General features: G+C 48.1%; 2 protein-coding genes across 7 annotated transcripts in view; one reads left to right on the top strand and one right to left on the bottom strand.

The window, feature by feature from the left end:
- Window positions 1-396: 396 nt before the first annotated feature.
- bcl2l12 (BCL2 like 12) lies at window positions 397-8,395 on the top strand. Of its 5 annotated transcripts, XM_069674129.1 has the most exons (10): window positions 400-517; window positions 614-651; window positions 1,246-3,001; window positions 5,056-5,236; window positions 5,662-5,848; window positions 5,928-6,141; window positions 6,231-6,332; window positions 6,612-6,685; window positions 6,769-7,032; window positions 7,715-8,395. In XM_069674129.1, exons 4-10 carry the CDS (start codon window positions 5,058-5,060, stop codon window positions 7,754-7,756), a joined length of 1,062 nt encoding a protein of 353 aa, XP_069530230.1. In that variant the 5' UTR covers window positions 400-517; window positions 614-651; window positions 1,246-3,001; window positions 5,056-5,057; the 3' UTR covers window positions 7,757-8,395. The 5 variants fall into 5 exon arrangements, with proteins under 5 accessions (XP_069530228.1, XP_069530230.1, XP_069530231.1 ...); XM_069674130.1 differs by lacking the exon at window positions 400-517 and having other exon boundaries at window positions 529-651; XM_069674127.1 differs by lacking the exons at window positions 614-651; window positions 1,246-3,001 and having other exon boundaries at window positions 397-517.
- Window positions 7,934-19,850, bottom strand: part of tspan4b (tetraspanin 4b) — a 12,879-nt gene continuing 962 nt past the window's right edge. Inside the window, exons 2-9 of one of the 2 annotated variants that reach the window (XM_069674133.1) lie at window positions 18,666-18,849; window positions 17,318-17,387; window positions 16,909-17,100; window positions 16,754-16,828; window positions 16,114-16,209; window positions 15,675-15,788; window positions 14,476-14,559; window positions 7,934-9,280 (exon numbers count right to left, since the gene is read on the bottom strand). In XM_069674133.1, the coding sequence (XP_069530234.1) occupies window positions 9,212-9,280; window positions 14,476-14,559; window positions 15,675-15,788; window positions 16,114-16,209; window positions 16,754-16,828; window positions 16,909-17,100; window positions 17,318-17,386 (699 nt within the window). In that variant the 5' untranslated portion in view covers window position 17,387; window positions 18,666-18,849 and the 3' untranslated portion in view covers window positions 7,934-9,211. The remainder of the gene's footprint in view (window positions 9,281-14,475; window positions 14,560-15,674; window positions 15,789-16,113; window positions 16,210-16,753; window positions 16,829-16,908; window positions 17,101-17,317; window positions 17,388-18,665; window positions 18,850-19,850) is intronic. The other variant, XM_069674132.1, reaches the window with a different exon arrangement.

Raw genomic sequence — 19,850 nt, 5'->3', positions numbered from 1 at the left:
GACTTCCTGCTCAATGAAGGATCTGTTTCCTGCAGGACGATGACGCTTTCCACTGTCAGTGTTCGACCTGCACTGTGTGTGAGTCTGTGTGTGTGTGTGTGTGTGTGTGTGTGTGTGTGTGTGTAATGTATGTAATAAGCAGATACATATTTAAGACGTCTTTTACACATACATGAACATGATGTTTGTGCATCGGCCCCCTCCTGACCTCCGACAGACATCTGCGTCTCTTTATCTCCCCTCTCATTAACCCCCCCCCAGTGGCTTATGGGTGTTTGTTGTTAGTTTCCTGTCACACAGGAAGTGCCTCACCCAGCCGCCTGCCTCCCTATTGGCCCGTGATAAACACTGATTTTATTCAGAGGGAGTGAGGCGGGGCGGGGGAAGATAGAAAGAGGGGTCAGAGTGTGGACGAGGAGGACAAGTGGACGAGCCGCTGCACAGGACAGAAGATAGAGGTCCACATGTATGACGGAGACGACTGAGAGCGGGAGGAAACGAGTGAGTGCTGCAGGAGGTGAGCAGGAACACACACACACACACACACACACACACACACACACTCAGCTGCATGTGTTTCAGGCTCCGTGTTTGTGTTTCTCTCGTTTAATAGAAGAAACAAACGGACGTATCGTCCTTCAGCTGCTTGTTGTAAGAACTTTGTGGACTTGGATGTTGTTTGTTTTGACTCTGCTGCATTAATGTGTTTTATTTTGAAGGCTTGAAGCTGTTTCATCACCAGTTTTACAAAATAAGATGTGTTTAAGATTCACTAACAGACCTGTTGTTTTATCTCTGCAGTCATGACACTGTTGGTGTTCAGTTCAGGTTCCTGTGTGTCTCGGTCCGGTCACTCCCAATCCTTGTACCAGTGTCTGACCTCACAGGGACGCTGGGCAGGGTTGGGGGGGGCTGAGCTGAGGACTGCTGCTGTTATGAGCTCCATCTTTCAGTCTCTTTGTGAGGACTTGTGTGCTGATATTTAACGCGTACCTGCAGACGCAGAATGAGACCATCACATGTTGAACTGTTTTTTCATCAAACTTCTTTATTTAAAGTTTCCTGTCGACCTCCTGATGATGGTGATGGTTTCAGAGACAGTTAAACAAACTCAGTGTTTCCTGTTGTAACTTCATGTATTCATGTATTCATCACCTGTTTTGTACCTGAGTCTGTTTTTACCTGCTCAAGATGGTGCTCAGAGAAACCTCTTCACTGTCTCTCTCTTCTTCTACATCTATAAAGTTCCGATGAGAACAGTGACAACAAACCAGGTGCAGAGAGGATCTTTAGTTCACACCTGTCACATGACTCACTCAGCCGACCAGGTGGTCTGACTGAACAGCTCATCACATCCTGATTCACAGGTGCCAGTTAGTGGATGGTTGATGTGTTGTACTTTACATCATGTGTCCACACTTCTACCTGACAGGGGGAGCGCACACACACACACACACACACACACACACACACACACACACACACAGTTTTTCTGAAACTCGTCAAATCAAACTTCAAGACATAAAATAAAGTGATCATAGGTGTGTGTGTGTGTGTGTGTGTGTGTGTCCGTGTGTGTGTATTGTACCTTGATGCTCTCCTGGTCTGTGACTGTCAGACTGATTGATGATGCAGACAGAGACGATACAGCTCATCACATTATCTCACTGAACAGGTTGAGTCCATGTTCAGTGAGATGTGCAGCATGTTGTCAGCACAGTCTACAGCCCTTTCTACTCTGCGGCTCCGCCTCAGCGCCGTAACGAAGCTTCGCCGTCATGCAGCCTTTGTCATTTTATATTGGACCAAGAAACGCCGGCGTAAAGCCGCCCCAGTGTGTGGTTTTCAATAGCGTTCCGGCATTGCGGAAGCAAAACGTGTGCCAGGTGTAAACAAACAGGTTCTGCCAGGTTCTGTTCTGCCCCGCTGGCTCAGCTGTTTACAAAAGCCTGTTTAAGCCCTCACACTGCCAGTGCAAGGCGGGATTATTACGCTCTGTTACTGTTCCATGTAAAGGTGTGTGATGGATGTCTCAAAGATCAGCAGCACTTCTGTCTCACCTGAGCCTGTCTGACAGCAACAAGAGGACAACTCATCAAAGAGCGACACCTGGTGGAGCAGAGAGCAAACTGCAGCAGCACAGAGGAAGAGGCCAGTTTAATTACAGTTTATTAGATTTAACTTGGTCGTAGTAAAATTACATCTGAGCAGCAGTTCAAAATAATAGTTCATGTTAACACATTTAATGTGCATACACGTCTTCATAACAGCACCACCGTGAAATAAATGTTAGTTATAATAGTTTAACAACAATAACAATAACAATAATAATAATAATAATATAATCTAAATAAATCTGTAGAGCAGACGGCCACGTTCAGAGGCTCCAGTCCTCGATGTACTGATCGCAGACTCGACTCCTGGTCTGCTGATCATCCCTCACTCCTCCCTCACTCCTCCCTCACTTCCTGTTTCTCTTCTGCTGTCCTATCAATAAAGGCAAAAAGCCCAAAAATATATACCGTATATATTATAATAGTTATAACAGTGAATATAATAATTATATTATAATAGTTATAACAGTAAATATGTGAGGAAGAGATGATGTCACTAAGCAGTCATCAGAAGAGAATAAAAACTACGTCCACGTTCTAATAAAACACTTTGTTGTTTCTGATTGGAGGAATGAGTCGTGTTGCAGCTGACCCCGCTCTCCCCTACAGTTTGAACTGTTAAATGTGAAATAACATAAATGAGAGCATGTTATGTTGTTGCAGGATAATTAACACGGCATGACGAATATTGACGCCATCATGTAGACACGAGAGATAAAATGTTTCTGTAGTTATCAGACATAAATCAGTGCTGCCACTGTGATCAGAAAGAGCGGAACAGAACTTTACAGGCTCCTCCCCCCGCGCGCGCAAACACACACACACACACAAACACGGGGGAAAGAAAGAAACACACGCTGCGTGAGTCTCTCCACACACCGGCACAGGTAAGCTAAGATGTTATATGTTACATGTTAGTTAGTAGTGTGTGTGTGTGTGTGTGTGTGTGTGTGTGTGTGTGTTCTTTATCTAAAGCTCGTTAAAGTTTCTCAGAGTTTCAGTTTGTCTCTCTCGGAGGACTCAGAGTTTGAGAGTTCGTCTCTCCGCAGCTTCTGAACGTATCCGAACATTGAACCTGTGTATTAGTTTACAGGTGTTTTTACCTGCGTACAACGCGCTGATCAGGTGGTGTTCATATGATTTCATGTTTTATTTGAGATTATTTCCTGGTCACTGAGAGTTTGAGAGGAATGTTCCTCGTCCTGTCCGGCCGGTGCGGGGCTCCCTCCTCCTCCTCCTCCGGCTCCTCCTTCTTCTTCTTGGTGTTTTATTGCAGTCGGCAAACCAACATACGGTGTGATACCGCCACCCGCCGCTGTGGCGTGTGGATCGGGCTCTCTTCTATGAGTCTAATCATAAACAAGAAAATATAAATATAACGAAATTACCAAGAATATTCTCTCTACGAAACTACTGCTGAAATATTGAATGAAAACTGACTCTTTAATGAAATCTGTTTTTATTTGAGGTTCTAGTAGAACCCTTCTCTCAGACTGAAAACTCGTCTGTCTGTTTTCTGTCTTTCATTTGGAATAATAACAATAATAATAATAATAATAATAATAATAATAACAATAATAACATAATAATTATAATAACAATAATAACAACAACAATAATACAAAATAATAATAATAACAATAATAACATAATAATTATAATAACAATAATAACAATAATAATAACAACAATAATAATAATAACAATAATAACAAAAATAATAATAATAATAACAATAATAATAATAATAATAACATAATAATTATAATAACAATTATAACAATAATAATAATAACAATAATAACATAATAATTATAATAACAATAATAACAACAACAATAATAATAATAATAACAACAATAATAATAATAACAATAATAATAATAATAATAATAATAACAATAATAATAATAACATAATAATTATAATAACAATAATAATAAGAACAATAATAACAATAATAATAATAACATAATAATTATAATAACAATAATAATAAGAACAATAATAACAATAATAATAATAACAATAATAACAACAATAATAATAACAATAATAACATAATAATTATAATAATAATAACATAATAATAATAATAATAATACATTGTATTTGTACAGAGCTTTAAATGGTAGCTTTACATGATAAAAAACAACAAAGACGAAAATAAAAGGGACTCAGTGTACGGCAGTCAGAAATAACAGTTATATATACTGTATGTAACATACATATTACTGTATATATATTATATTTGTATGTATAGACATATATATAATATAGCTGTCTGAGGTGTTGGGGGAGAGAGCTCCAGAGGGAGGGGGCTGTCCCGTGCTGGACCGGGTGAGAGGGGTGAGGAGGGTTGTGTTGGCAGGTCTGAGGTTGGAGGGGGCGAGGTTGTGGAGGGCCCTGTAGGTGAGAGAAGGATTTTGAACTGGATTCTTTGATCAATGGGGGCCAGTGGAGGTTCTGGAGGACCGGGGTGACGTGGTCTCTGGTGGGCGAGTCGAATGAACAGTTGAACCCTGTCTGACCACGTGGATTGCGGGTGGGATCGTCTCCTCTCTGCTGGCTCTGTTCTTCTCATCATGCTCACGTTTCTCCTTCACACTGTGCTACAACATCTTCTTTTCTTGGTCTTCTTCTTCTCTCTCTTTTTTTCAGCTGGTTTCTTTAAAGTTTTCCATCTCTGCAGACAGTCTGATGTCTTACTTCCTGTTCTTGGGCTATCTGTCTGATTCTAACTGACTCTAACACAGAGGCCGGCTGGGTGCTTCTGTCATGTCTGCTTCAGATCACTGTGTCCTGTTACAAAGTCTGTACACAAAGAGCCCTGTAGACCTGAGTCACGTCCCCTCTGTGTGTACACATGCTCGGCCAATGAAGCAGCACTTAAATCACAGAAGAAGAACATAAACACGTTCTCTGTTTGACCTTCTGTCAGAGATGTCGTCGTCCGCAGACCGCCTCCCCTCCGTGTCCTCCGTCTCCTCCATCTCTCTGATTGAGATCAAAGCTGAGACTCACCTGGTCCTCAAAGCTTTCCTCCATCGGACCGTCTCTGTCCCGCAGGAGGAACGACCCGGCACAGTGGGAGGAGCCTACACGGACCACAACAAGTACAGGTGAGACACCTCAACTCTCCTCTACTGTAGAATGTCACTGCTTTCAACTACACACTAACCTTCACTTACCTCAGAACAGGTGTTTTTAGTACCAGTTGTAGTGACAGCAGAGTTCATTTAGCTCTCTCTAAGTCCACCATCCTGACACGACCATATTTGGACAAGAGGGTGGAGCCTGGTTTATCAGCTATTCACAGTAACTGCATTATAAATTGGCATGTTTATTATGGCTTGCAAGATTTGTCAGGTCACAGTGTTGGTGACCTGTCAATCACAGGTAGCCCCGCCCTAAAGCATCCCCTGCTCTGTGGTCTCTGTGACTCTTTTTACGTTAACATTTGTTTGCTTTCTGTGGCCGGTCCAACGATCAGAAGAAGAAGTCACATATATTCACGAGATGTTCATGTCATGCCTCCTCTTGTTAGCTTCAAGCCACAGCTGACAGTGAAGGACAGGGGGGACTCTCAGGCCGAGGACACGAGCTCAGCGGAGGAGAAAAAGTCTGGATTCAAAGACTTCATCAAGCAGCTTCCTCGCAGACACACCGCACGGCGCTCTAAAGACGCCAAGGGCTCTCTGGACAGAGACGGGAAGACCAGAGAGCAGTCAGAGGTGAGGAGGGGCTATTTTATCACAGTTACCATGACATGTACCTGTAACCTGCATGTTATAACCCCACCCACTCCCACAGGGTGACGTGGCGTCCCCCTCCTCCTCTTCAGAGGAAGAGGACGCAGAGAAGAAGCAGAAGAAGAAGCTGAACCCAAAGAAGATCCGAGAGAAGCTGTCCAAGTTATTCAGAGTGCGTTCAGAGAAGGACCGAGACGGGCCGCGGCCTCAGAGACCCTCCACCCTGTCCATCAGCAGGGATGCACCTGAGCCCCCACCTGCCGTCATCTCGCCCAGTGAGACACGCAAAGACACACAACTACACATTTACACAAAGACACTGTTACAACACACAACTACACAAAGACAGTGTTTGTTGTTTCAGGTCATCCTCCTGAGTTTTATGAAGAAGTCGCAGAGAGACTGGAACAGATCGCCCAGAAGTCCACCAGCATCAAGAAACACAGTCCTACTGGCCAGACTAAAGGTACACACACACACAGACACACACACACAGACACACACACACACACACACACACACACACACACAGAGCAGGAGCGATGTGTTCAGGTACGTCACTATCAAAGTTGAATTCTATTGTGTATAAAATGTGACTTAAACACTCGAACACAGCGTCACAATAATAATTAAGTATAATAATATAATATATATATATATTGTATATAAGTCACATAAACATAAGACAGAGACATTATAAACTGAATCATTTGGTTTGTATGGTTCTTCCCTCTGGTACCTGCAGACTCAGGGAAGGAGGCCGTGGTGCAGCAGCTGGTCCAGGTTCTGTCTTTGGAGGGAGACTCCATCAACACTAAGGTGGGAGCCGCTTCCTCACACAGTGGAGCTGCTTTAATCAGACACATGATAATCTGTCCTCACGCGTAAGCTGTCTCTCTCAGATCCAGTCCGACCCCTTCCTGCGCTCCAACCTCAATCGCCTCTCGTACCCGTCCTTTGCCAAACTTCTGGACACGTTCAGCAGCCGTCAGGTGTCTGAGGCCCCCCCTCTGCCCCCCACAGCCAGCCCCACGCTTAGACGCATGGCGGTGACCATGGAGGTGTCCCGCAGGATCGTGACGGCCACAGGAACTCAGCGCATGCAGGGCTACGCAGAGCGTTACATGGAGACGTTTGCCCCCTGGGTCAAGAGCCAGGGAGGATGGGTGAGAGAAACTTCACATCACAGCCTCACACACTCTGTCTGTGTTTAACTGTAGAGCAGAGGTTTTCTCATGTTAGCTTGAATGTGTTTCAGACCAGATTCAAAGCTAATTTTCCTGCAGTGTAATTAAAGTAAAGTCAATGCAAAGGCGAGAACAGACGCTGATCAACGCTCGCTACACAAATCCTTCAAATGTGCAGCTCTGCTCCCTCCATGTAACCAAACTCCATTCAAAAAACAGTCATTTTAAAGTAGTGTTCTTGTCATCCTGCAGACAGACCTGATATGCATGAACTCAGCCTTTGTACAGCCCTGCACCCTGCTGTAGTTACTTCAGCATCCTCTCAGCCTGTTTGTTGTCATTAAATCTCAGTAACATGTTTGTTTGGCTTCAGAGCGCTGTAGTGAGACAGATCTCAGCCCACCTGTGACCTGATAGATACAGTGAAACTGAAGCTCAGCAGAAACAGATGAACAGGCTGAAATTCACCTCCCTTCTTGACTAGACACAGTTTAAGATGTTTGACCTTCTGACCCTGGGTCAAAGGTCAGACACTAAGTCTGAACAGCTCGATGAGACATCGTTAGATTCAGGCTGGTGCTTTAACTGACACGTGCAAACCTCGTACCTGGATGGATTTTAAAAGTATCTCTTCACACTCGTCCTCCTTTCTCCTCCTCAGGAGAATATCGTTCACCTGGAGGAGCCCGTGGAGTTCGACTGAGCTCTGAATGCTAACGTCAGAGTGAAGAGAGGCGGTCGAACATGCAGGATCTGATCTGGACTGTGAGCATGTCCCAGGATCCTCTCTGCGCGTGTGGACAGACGTGTTGCCTCTGACACACACACACACACACACACGCTGAGAGGACGCGATGCTCAGAGGGTTGATCCTCTTTGAAAGTGTTAACATGATCAGGTCTGCTGACGCACACTTTTACTGTTTACATGACTAATGAAGGAATGGTTTTATTTAATGTTGTGCTGTTTATGTGTTGAATATTTGTCCTGACATAACGAGATGTTGATGAACACGGAGTGACTCTCCAGAGCGACACACTACAGATGTGAATGTGAAACCTTTATTTAAACATTGTAACATGAGAGGCAGAAGCATCAGCTCGTCCAGGTTACATGTATTTATTAACGCTCAGAGAAGCAGGCGGCGATGACGTCAGAGTCTGCACATGTTATTTACATGTTATTTATTACAGAGAAACATCAGAGACTTTAATTTAACTGACGAGCAGAGACTGACAGACTGAACACATGGAGATTCATACCTGTGTGTGTGTGTGTTCATGCTGATGTGTGTTTTATATCTGTAAATCTGGTTTTATAATAAAGGTTTCTGTTTGTTTAATTGTCGTCCGTCTGGTTCATGAACACATTCAGGTGTTTGCTCTTATGAACCAGGTGCAGGTGATCCAAAGCTTTTTTTCACCGATTCACTAATTTGACATAAATGTCCACACAGGGGCGCCACGGGGGTGCAGTGGTTAGCTCGGGGCTTACAGTTAGAAGGTCCCTGGTTTGATTCAGGGTCTGGGCGGGGGGGTCTTTCTGTGTGGAGTTCGATGATGGATCATTTTGTGGACGATAAAACGTCTGAGCGGGTCAAAACAAATCACCAGTAAAGAAACATTGAACATCCTGCTGTGATGAGGAGATCAGCAGAGAGCGCCCTGATGTGTTTGTTTAGGAGAGTCATTCTGCCGTCATGTCGACAGTGACATGTAAAAATGGATGTTTGATTCCCTCCGTCAGAATTTGTGACAAACACACACAGCAGGTCTGATCGCTCGTCTTCTTCTCTGCAGGACAATAAAGCTGAATAATCAAACTGTGAATAATGACTGCAGTTACATCTTTGACGTCTAAAAACGTGAAGAACCAGAAATTTAAAATAGGAACAAATGATACATCGAATTTCAGACGGGATCCATTTTGCTCTCAGCTTACAGGAGGAGCTTCAAGGTTGTAGGTCGTCTTCTAGAGGTCAAATAAAAACTGACTGATGTGATGTAATGCAGCATCTGTATGATTACTGAACATTATGTAGAGCAAACAACAGCCTCAGTCTGTTCGTCCTGCCTCGTGTGGTGTCATCACATCAGGTCTGAAGTCAGAGTGTGGAGCTTCAGTGGGCAGGAGGAGAGAGCGCTCAGCTGGTCTGCAGTCAGTCCAGGTGTTTCTCTGCACTCAGGATCTGACAGTACATCAGCATGGAGAACACCAGAGCCAGGATCTGACAGAGAGAGGAGGAGGAGGGAGAGGAGGAGGGGAGAGGAGCAGGAGGAGGGAGAGGAGCAGGGGAGAGGAGGAGGGAGAGGAGGAGGGGAGAGGAGCAGGAGGAGGGAGAGGAGCAGGGGAGAGGAGGAGGGAGAGGAGGAGGGAGAGGAGCAGGAGGAGGGGAGAGGAGGAGGGGAGAGGAGGAGGAGGGGAGAGGAGCAGGAGGAGGGAGAGGAGCAGGGGAGAGGAGGAGGGAGAGGAGGAGGGGAGAGGAGCAGGAGGAGGGAGAGGAACAGGAGGAGGGAGAGGAGGAGGGGAGAGGAGGAGGGAGAGGAGCAGGAGGAGGGAGAGGAGCAGGAGGAGGGAGAGGAGGAGGGAGAGGAGCAGGAGGAGGGAGAGGAGGAGGGGAGAGGAGGAGGGAGAGGAGCAGGAGGAGGGAGAGGAGGAGGAGGAGGGAGAGGGGAGAGGAGGAGGGAGAGGAGCAGGAGGAGGGAGAGGAGCAGGGGAGAGGAGGAGGGAGAGGAGGAGGGAGAGGAGCAGGAGGAGGGGAGAGGAGGAGGGGAGAGGAGGAGGAGGGGAGAGGAGCAGGAGGAGGGAGAGGAGCAGGGGAGAGGAGGAGGGAGAGGAGGAGGGGAGAGGAGCAGGAGGAGGGAGAGGAACAGGAGGAGGGAGAGGAGGAGGGGAGAGGAGGAGGGAGAGGAGCAGGAGGAGGGAGAGGAGCAGGAGGAGGGAGAGGAGGAGGAGGAGGGAGAGGAGGAGGGAGAGGAGCAGGAGGAGGGAGAGGAGGAGGGGAGAGGAGGAGGGAGAGGAGCAGGAGGAGGGAGAGGAGGAGGAGGAGGGAGAGGGGAGAGGAGGAGGGAGAGGAGGAGGAGGAGGGAGAGGAGCAGGAGGAGGGAGAGGAGGAGGGGAGAGGAGCAGGAGGAGGGAGAGGAGGAGGGGAGAGGAGCAGGAGGAGGGAGAGGAGGAGGAGGAGGGAGAGGAGGAGGGAGAGGAGCAGGGGAGAGGAGCAGGAGGAGGGAGAGGAGGAGGAGGAGGGAGAGGAGGAGGGAGAGGAGCAGGAGGAGGGGAGAGGAGGAGGGAGAGGAGGAGGGGAGAGGAGCAGGAGGAGGGAGAGGAGGAGGAGGAGGGAGAGGAGGAGGGGAGAGGAGCAGGAGGAGGGAGAGGAGCAGGAGGAGGGAGAGGAGGAGGGGAGAGGAGCAGGAGGAGGGAGAGGAGGAGGGGAGAGGAGCAGGAGGAGGGAGAGGAGGAGGAGGAGGGAGAGGAGGAGGGGAGAGGAGCAGGGAGAGGAGGAGGGGAGAGGAGGAGGGAGAGGAGCAGGAGGAGGGAGAGGAGGAGGGGAGAGGAGCAGGAGGAGGGAGAGGAGCAGGGGAGAGGAGGAGGGAGAGGAGGAGGGGAGAGGAACAGGAGGAGGGAGAGGAGGAGGGGAGAGGAGGAGGGGAGAGGAGGAGGGAGAGGAGCAGGAGGAGGGAGAGGAAGAGGGGAGAGGAGCAGGAGGAGGGAGAGGAGGAGGAGGAGGGAGAGGAGGAGGGGAGAGGAGCAGGAGGAGGGAGAGGAGCAGGGGAGAGGAGGAGGGAGAGGAGGAGGGGAGAGGAGCAGGAGGAGGGAGAGGAGCAGGGGAGAGGAGGAGGGAGAGGAGGAGGGAGAGGAGCAGGAGGAGGGGAGAGGAGGAGGGGAGAGGAGGAGGAGGGGAGAGGAGCAGGAGGAGGGAGAGGAGCAGGGGAGAGGAGGAGGGAGAGGAGGAGGGGAGAGGAGCAGGAGGAGGGAGAGGAACAGGAGGAGGGAGAGGAGGAGGGGAGAGGAGGAGGGAGAGGAGCAGGAGGAGGGAGAGGAGGAGGGAGAGGAGCAGGAGGAGGGATAGGAGGAGGGGAGAGGAGGAGGGAGAGGAGCAGGAGGAGGGAGAGGAGGAGGAGGAGGGAGAGGGGAGAGGAGGAGGGAGAGGAGGAGGAGGAGGGAGAGGAGCAGGAGGAGGGAGAGGAGGAGGGGAGAGGAGCAGGAGGAGGGAGAGGAGGAGGGGAGAGGAGCAGGAGGAGGGAGAGGAGGAGGAGGAGGGAGAGGAGGAGGGAGAGGAGCAGGGGAGAGGAGCAGGAGGAGGGAGAGGAGGAGGAGGAGGGAGAGGAGGAGGGAGAGGAGCAGGAGGAGGGAGAGGAGGAGGGGAGAGGAGCAGGAGGAGGGAGAGGAGGAGGAGGAGGGAGAGGAGGAGGGGAGAGGAGCAGGAGGAGGGAGAGGAGCAGGAGGAGGGAGAGGAGGAGGGGAGAGGAGCAGGAGGAGGGAGAGGAGGAGGGGAGAGGAGCAGGAGGAGGGAGAGGAGGAGGAGGAGGGAGAGGAGGAGGGGAGAGGAGCAGGGAGAGGAGGAGGGGAGAGGAGGAGGGAGAGGAGCAGGAGGAGGGAGAGGAGGAGGGGAGAGGAGCAGGAGGAGGGAGAGGAGCAGGGGAGAGGAGGAGGGAGAGGAGGAGGGGAGAGGAACAGGAGGAGGGAGAGGAGGAGGGGAGAGGAGGAGGGGAGAGGAGGAGGGAGAGGAGCAGGAGGAGGGAGAGGAAGAGGGGAGAGGAGCAGGAGGAGGGAGAGGAGGAGGAGGAGGGAGAGGAGGAGGGAGAGGAGCAGGAGGAGGGAGAGGAGCAGGGGAGAGGAGCAGGAGGAGGGAGAGGAGCAGGAGGAGGGAGAGGAGGAGGGAGAGGAGCAGGAGGAGGGAGAGGAGGAGGAGGAGGGAGAGGAGGAGGGAGAGGAGCAGGAGGAGGGAGAGGAGGAGGGAGAGGAGGAGGAGGAGGGAGAGGAGCAGGGGAGAGGAGGAGGGAGAGGAGGAGGGGAGAGGAGCAGGAGGAGGGAGAGGAGCAGGAGGAGGGAGAGGAGGAGGGGAGAGGAGGAGGGGAGAGGAGCAGGAGGAGGGAGAGGAGGAGGAGGAGGGAGAGGAGGAGGGAGAGGAGCAGGAGGGGAGAGGAGCAGGAGGAGGGAGAGGAGGAGGGAGAGGAGCAGGAGGAGGGAGAGGAGGAGGGGAGAGGAGCAGGAGGAGGGAGAGGAGGAGGGGAGAGGAGCAGGAGGAGGGAGAGGAGGAGGGAGAGGAGGAGGGGAGAGGAGGAGGGAGAGGAGCAGGAGGAGGGAGAGGAGGAGGGAGAGGAGGAGGAGGAGGAGGGAGAGGAGCAGGAGGAGGGAGAGGAGGAGGGGAGAGGAGGAGGGGAGAGGAGCAGGAGGAGGGAGAGGAGGAGGGGAGAGGAGGAGGGAGAGGAGCAGGAGGAGGGAGAGGAGGAGGGAGAGGAGGAGGGGAGAGGAGCAGGAGGAGGGAGAGGAGGAGGGAGAGGAGCAGGAGGAGGGAGAGGAGGAGGGAGAGGAGCAGGAGGAGGGAGAGGAGGAGGGGAGAGGAGTGAACAGGTCAGAGAACATGACAGCTTGAGGTGTGAATGTGAACTCTGTAGGTGAGTAAATGCAGCTCAGTAAACGTCTGACTGAATGAAGAGACGAACATCAGATCAGATGGTTCACATGTTTCCTAATGAAGACGTGTGTGTGTTCGTGAACAGGCTGAAGAGTCCTGTGACGATGACACGGCTCGTATGATGTCTGGATGATACACACAAAATGTGTCTGCTGGCGAGTCTCGTCACACAGTGTGAGATCACGGTGTGCAAACAAGCTCACTAGTTACGAACAACGTCACAGAACAAAAATCACTGACCTTAAGCTTATAAATATAAGTGTGTGTGTATATATACATATACATATGTATATGTATATATATACACACACACACACACAGATGTATTAAAAATAAAAACTAAGAAATCACGTGTACATAAGTATTCACAGCTTTTGCCACGAAGCTCAAAATTGAGCTCAGGTGCATCCTGTTTCCACTCATCATCCTTGAGATGTTCCTACAGCTTAATTGGAGTCCACCTGTGGTAAATTCAGTTGATTGGACATGATTTGAAAGGCACACGCCTGTCTATATAAGGTCCCACACTTGACAGTGCATGTCAGAGCACAAACCAAGCATGAGGTCAAAGGAATTGTCTGTAGACCTCCGAGACAGGATTGTCTCGAGGCACAAATCTGGGGAAGGGTAGAAACATTTCTGCTGCTTTGAAGGTCCCAATGAGCACAGTGGCCTCCATCATCCATAAATGGAACCACCAGGACTCTTCCTAGAGCTGGCCGGCCGTCTAAACTCAGCGATCGGGGGAGAAGGGCCCTAGTCAGGGAGGTGACCAAGAACCCGCTGGTCAGAGCTGCAGCGTTCCTCTGTGGATAGAGGAGAACCTTCCAGAAGGACAACCATCTCTGCAGCAATCCACCAATCAGGCCTGTATGGTAGAGTGGCCAGACGGAAGCCACTCCTTAGTTAAAAGCACATGGCAGCCCACCTGGAGTTTGCCAAAATGCACCTGAAGGACTCTCAGACCATGAGAAACAAAATTCTCTGGTCTGATGAGACAAAGATTGAACTCTTTGGCGTGAATGCCAGGCATCATGTTTGGAGGAAACCAGGCACCGCTCATCACCAGGCCAATACCATCCCTACAGTGAAGCATGGTGGTGGCAGCATCATGCTGTGGGGATGTTTTTCAGCAGCAGGAACTGGGATACTAGTCAGGATAGAGGTAAAGATGAAGGCAGCAATGTACAGAGACATCCTGGATGAAAACCTGCTCCAGAGCTCTCTTGACCTCAGACTGGGGCGGCGGTTCATCTTTCAGCAGGACAACGACCCTAAGCACACAGCCAAGATATCAAAGGAGTGGCTTCAGGACAACTCTGTGAATGTCCCTGACTGGCCCAGCCAGAGCCCAGACTTGAATCCGATTGAACATCTCTGGAGAGATCTGAAAATGGCTGTGCACCGACGCTTCCCATCCAACCTGATGGAGCTTGAGAGGTGCTGCAAAGAGGAATGGACGAAACTGCCCAAAGAGAGGTGTGCCAAGCTTGTGGCATCATATTCAAAAAGACTTGAGGCTGTAAATGCTGCCAAAGGTGCATCAACAAAGTATTGAGCAAAGGCTGTGAATACTTATGTACATGTGATTTCTTAGTTTTTTTTCATTATGGGGTGTTGTGTGTAGAAGAGGAAAAAAATGAATTTAATCCATTTAGGAAAAAGGCTGTAACATAACAAAATGTGGAAAAAGTGAAGCGCTGTGAATACTTTCCAGATGCACTGTATACTGTACTGTACATATCTAAATATATATCAAACTGATGAGTTCATGAGGAGAGTACCTGCACCACACCGATACACACTCCAAACACCAGGACAGACGGGATGTTATCCAACAGCCACTGACGAGCCTTCTGATAACACGGCTGCAGATACACAGACAGACAGACAGACAGACAGAGTGTGAGGAAACAAAGAAGTGGATGAAGAGCAGAGAGATAAACAAGGGCAGGTCAGCCTCACTGTGAACACATGAAAGACAACACACCAACAGATTCTCCTAAAACATCATGAAGAACAAATAACTGTCTTCCTGTTGGACGTCTGTGCTGCTGCACAGCCTGTCAGACTAACCTCCACATGAAGAAGAGAAAGTTCAGATCATATTAATTATCATAATAATAATTGTCTTTCTGTGACTGACTGGAGACCTGTCCAGGTGTTACCCCACCTCTCGCCCAATGACAGCTAGTACACCCCCCCCAGCCCAGCTGATTTTAAACATCCGAGTGTAAAGTTACATTTCTGTCTGCCTCGTTCTCTGTAACCAGATAACACTGTGTAATAACACAATAATAACACTGTGTAATAACTCTATAATAACACTGTGTAATAACTCTATAATAACACTATAATAACACTGTGTAATAACACTGTGTGATAACACTCTATAACAACACTGTGTAATAACACTATAATAACACTCTATAATAACACTGTGTAATAACACAGTAATAACACTGTGTAATAACTCTATAATAACACTATAATAACACTGTGTAATAACACTCTATAACAACACTGTGTAATAACACTATAATAACACTGTGTAATAACACTGTGTAATAACACAGTAATAACACTGTGTAATAACTCTATAATAACACTATAATAACACTGTGTAATAACACTCTATAACAACACTGTGTAATAACACTATAATAACACTATGTAATAACACTCTATAACAACACTGTGTAATAACACTATAATAACACTGTGTAATAACACTCTATAATAACACTGTGTAATAACACAGTAATAACACTGTGTAATAACTCTATAATAACACTGTGTAATAACACTCTATAACAACACTGTGTAATAACACTATAATAACACTCTATAATAACACTATAATAACACTCAATAACACTGTGTAATAACACTATAATAACACTGTGTAATAACATTGTGTAATATAATAACAGGGTGTCTTTGAAACACCTGTCTGTGTGTAACACCTGTCTGTGTGTAATACCTCTCTCCAGCCATTCACACACTGATCCGTCCCCACAGAGCAGCAGGACGACGGCAGCGTCCCGTTCAGCACCTCAAACCAGTCTGTTTTATTTGTCACCCCACAGCATTTAAACTGGGACCACAGACAGACACACAGATGGGTCAGAGGTCACAATCACATCACTACTTCCACTATGAATGAGGTTAAAACAGCAGGCAGTAAAAGGTGTGGTTGACACAGCAAACACTCTGCAGACTCTGCTGTTATTAACAGCAGCTAACACTTTGTATGAAGCAGATACTAAACATTATCTTCATGCATTAGAAGAGAGGTATATTTAACATTATCTTCATGCATTAGAAGAGAGGTATATTTAACATTATCTTCATGCATTAGAAGAGAGGTATATTTAACATTATATTCCAACAGAGGAACATTATACTGTCTGCAGACTCACCATCTTCTGCACGTTGTCCCAGGACTTCTTCAGTCCAGGTTCTGTGTCATAAATCTTCATTCCTTCCTTCAGTTCGTCTTGAGCTTTGGCGTCGAGCTGACGGAGAGAGAGAGAGAGTGAGAGAGAGAGAGCGACCATCTGAGGTGATGTTTTATTTTACAGTCAAAGTCCTGGAGATAATAAATCTACAGTCTAAGTCTCCCTGAGCTCTGCCTGCCAACGATCCCTCTGTGTACTTATGAGAGTCTGAACCTCGGATGAGATACAGTATAACCCTGTGATCTGCACAGCATCATCTCACCAGGACGGGTCACAACCTCCTTTATGACATTAAGAGATTTATGCTATCACAAGAATAGCAACCCCCCCCCCCCACACACACACACGTAGAGTCTGATTTAAAGTCTTGACATTCGTGAACTGCTGAGTGACTGGGGGCTGGATGAGAGTCTGAGGAACATGTTTCCTCCGTCCTGTTTGGCTCTAACATAAACACAGAGACTAGAGCATCTAAACTATCACTGTGAGGAACTCTGCAGTCTGTGTGTAAAACCGTTCATCTTCTCACGGCTTCACACACTGAGGTCACTCTAATCTTCTTCTATCATTGTGTATGTTATCGAGTGTCAGGTGAGCTCACCTTGTCATGGAAGACGTGTATGACGAGCATCAGAGTGACCTCTGTGAGGACGAGCAGCAGGAGGATCACAAAGAACTGCAGACACAGACACATTATATTATTATCATGTTATATTACCTTCTGCATCATGTGACATGTGTCATGTGACCTCTCACCATCACCAGCAGACAGCGCTGCTCCTTCAGAGCTCCCAAACACCCAAGGAACCCTGTTACCATGGTGATGCCCCCGGCCACCAGCAGCAGGTTGGCGGCCGAGAGAGACGGAAAGGACAGAGGAAGAGAGGAAAACTCTGCCTGCGTGAAGGACAGCCACACGCCCACGCCGAACAGGCCGCATCCTCCCAGCTGGACAGGAAGTCAGGAAGTCAGGAAGATGAGCAGCAGATATCAGAAAACAGAGAGCAGGCGGTACAGACTGTGAGTGTAAGGGACCGACTGAGTTAGATCACTTCATGCAAACTGAACTTTACACTCTGCAGTCGGAGAAACCCTGAACCTGGAGTCACAGTTTGTATTTCTGAGATTTGACTGTGAGCTGTGTGTGAGACGAAGAAACACTGACCCAGAAGATGAGGTTAAAGACAAACATGAGATATTTGACGCAGCACAGACACCTCCGAGACACGGACATCCTGAAACACAGGGAAACACAGAGAGAGACTTTAAACAGGGTGCATGTCAGAAAGAGCAGGAGGAGTGAGACATCGTGTGTTTGTGTTCAATCTCTGAGCCGGCTGTAACTCTTACAGTGTCTCTGCCATGGTGTGGTCTGTGTGAGACTATAACACACCTGTCTGTGTGAGAGTATAACACACCTGTCTGTGTGAGACTATAACACACCTGTCTGTGTGTAACACCTGTCTGTGTGAGACTATAACACACCTGTCTGTGTGAGACTATAACACACCTGTCTGTGTGAGAGTATAACACACCTGTCTGTGTGAGACTATAACACACCTGTCTGTGTGAGATTATAACACACCTGTCTGTGTGAGACTATAACACACCTGTCTGTGTGTAACACCTGTCTGTGTGAGACTATAACACACCTGTCTGTGGTTAACACCTGTCTGTGTGAGATCATAAAACACCTGTCTGTGTACTATAACACACCTGTCTGTGTGAGACTATAACACACCTGTCTGTGGTTAACACCTGTCTGTGTGAGATCATAACACACCTGTCTGTGTGAGACTATAACACACCTGTCTGTGTGAGACTATAACACACCTGTCTATGTGAGACTATAACACACCTGTCTGTGTGTAACACCTGTCTGTGTGAGACTATAACACACCTGTCTGTGGTTAACACCTGTCTGTGTGAGATCATAAAACACCTGTCTGTGTACTATAACACACCTGTCTGTGTGAGACTATAACACACCTGTCTGTGGTTAACACCTGTCTGTGTGAGATCATAACACACCTGTCTGTGTGAGACTACAACACACCTGTCTGTGTGAGACTATAACACACCTGTCTATGTGAGACTATAACACACCTGTCTGTGTGTAACACCTGTCTGTGTGAGACTATAACACACCTGTCTGTGGTTAACACCTGTCTGTGTGAGATCATAAAACACCTGTCTGTGTACTATAACACACCTGTCTGTGTGAGACTATAACACACCTGTCTGTGGTTAACACCTGTCTGTGTGAGATCATAACACACCTGTCTGTGTGAGACTATAACACACCTGTCTGTGTGAGATTATAACACACCTGTCTGTGTGAGATCATAACACACCTGTCTGTGTGAGATCATAACACACTTGTCTGTGGTTAACACCTGTCTGTGTGAGATCATAACATACCTGTCTGTGATTAACACCTGTCTGTGGTTAACACCTGTCTGTATAACCCCTTTCCCACCTAAAATTAACACGCTGACGCAGGTTTTTCAGACCTGCTTATAGATGCCGATTGTCTCTTTTCCCATTGCCAGTGAAGTATCCTCCTGTCGGTCTCTTTTCTGCTGCGTCAGCGCCTGACGTCACAAACGCGGCGGAGACAGGGTTAGTAACCAGTGAAGATGTGACGGTGTCAGGTCTTCATCGTATCTGTTACTCAGGGAGACGCTAACCCTGACCCTGAGATGAGAAGGAGTAGCAGAGGTTACAGACGGAGCGGAGCATCGCGCCGGAAAGGGGGTGGAGATTAGCGTGTTGACGCGGGTTTTGTGTTCCCATCAATGCCGATCGGAGCCAAGGCGATAATTACCGAATGCCAATGTAACCTTTCCCATTAAGCAAAAAAGCCAGGTGTTTGCGGGTTTTTTGACCAGTGGGAAAGCCGCTTAAGTAACACCTGTCTGTGGTTAACACCTGTCTGAGGAGGGACAGGTGAGACACAACAAACACAGAGTGCACATGCTCAGATGACAGACAGGCCGTCAGTATAAAGATAACCATGGTGTCACACCTGCGTACAGGTGTTTTCTTAGACTGAAGACAGCAGAGTTTGGTGACGTCAGAGACTCGGTCCAGCTGAACTGGATGTTGTTGTCACACTGACGCTCCGTGGCAGTGAGCTCAGTTAACGTGGTGTGTTGAAGGTCACAGCTCGTCATACATGTTCCTGTTATTAACAGACCTGAACATTGAACCAACATGTAAATCGTCAGTGATGCAGAGCTGCTGTGTGTTTTGTCCTCACACTGACTGCTGACCCCTCACAGGAAGTCAGACTGCTGACAGGAAGGAAGCTCCCTCCCCTCCTCAGAGAACCTAATTATACTGCTGAAGGCATTTCCCATGATTCACAGCAGGAGAGCGCCGAGCACGGCTCTGTTAGCAACAAGCTAAACTCTGAGGAGGTGTGTTTACCTCACAGAAGGAGCTGTGGGTTTATATTTGTGACTGATTCTCCAACGCATGTTCACCTGCCCATCAGGGGCCAGTAGAAACCACAGCTGCTGGCGTACCGCTCCCTGATTGTTCCTTCATTAGATGCTGATGGTGCAGCGAGGATGTGATCCTCTGACCTCACTCTGTTATGATGTCATACTGCAGAGCTCCAGGTGTACTTTAACCTGTCTTAGCCCTATGTTGTCTCTTTATTGATTGACCAGTATGTTTAAGATGCCCTACAT

Source organism: Semicossyphus pulcher, unplaced genomic scaffold (assembly GCF_022749685.1).
Source record: "Semicossyphus pulcher isolate SPU_LCO1_2020_fin unplaced genomic scaffold, fSemPul1.0.p SCAF_23, whole genome shotgun sequence".
Taxonomy (NCBI): domain Eukaryota; kingdom Metazoa; phylum Chordata; class Actinopteri; order Labriformes; family Labridae; genus Semicossyphus; species Semicossyphus pulcher.
This window is presented reverse-complemented; position numbering and strand designations above follow the sequence as displayed.

Excerpts from the sequence above, each read along its gene's own strand:
- bcl2l12 (XM_069674127.1), top strand. The coding sequence starts at position 469 with ATGACGGAGACGACTGAGAGCGGGAGGAAACGAGTGAGTGCTGCAGGA. Across the intron at positions 5,237-5,661 it reads ACGGACCACAACAAGTACAG|CTTCAAGCCACAGCTGACAG; the intron begins GTGAGACACCTC and ends TCCTCTTGTTAG. Across the intron at positions 7,033-7,714 it reads TCAAGAGCCAGGGAGGATGG|GAGAATATCGTTCACCTGGA; the intron begins GTGAGAGAAACT and ends TCTCCTCCTCAG.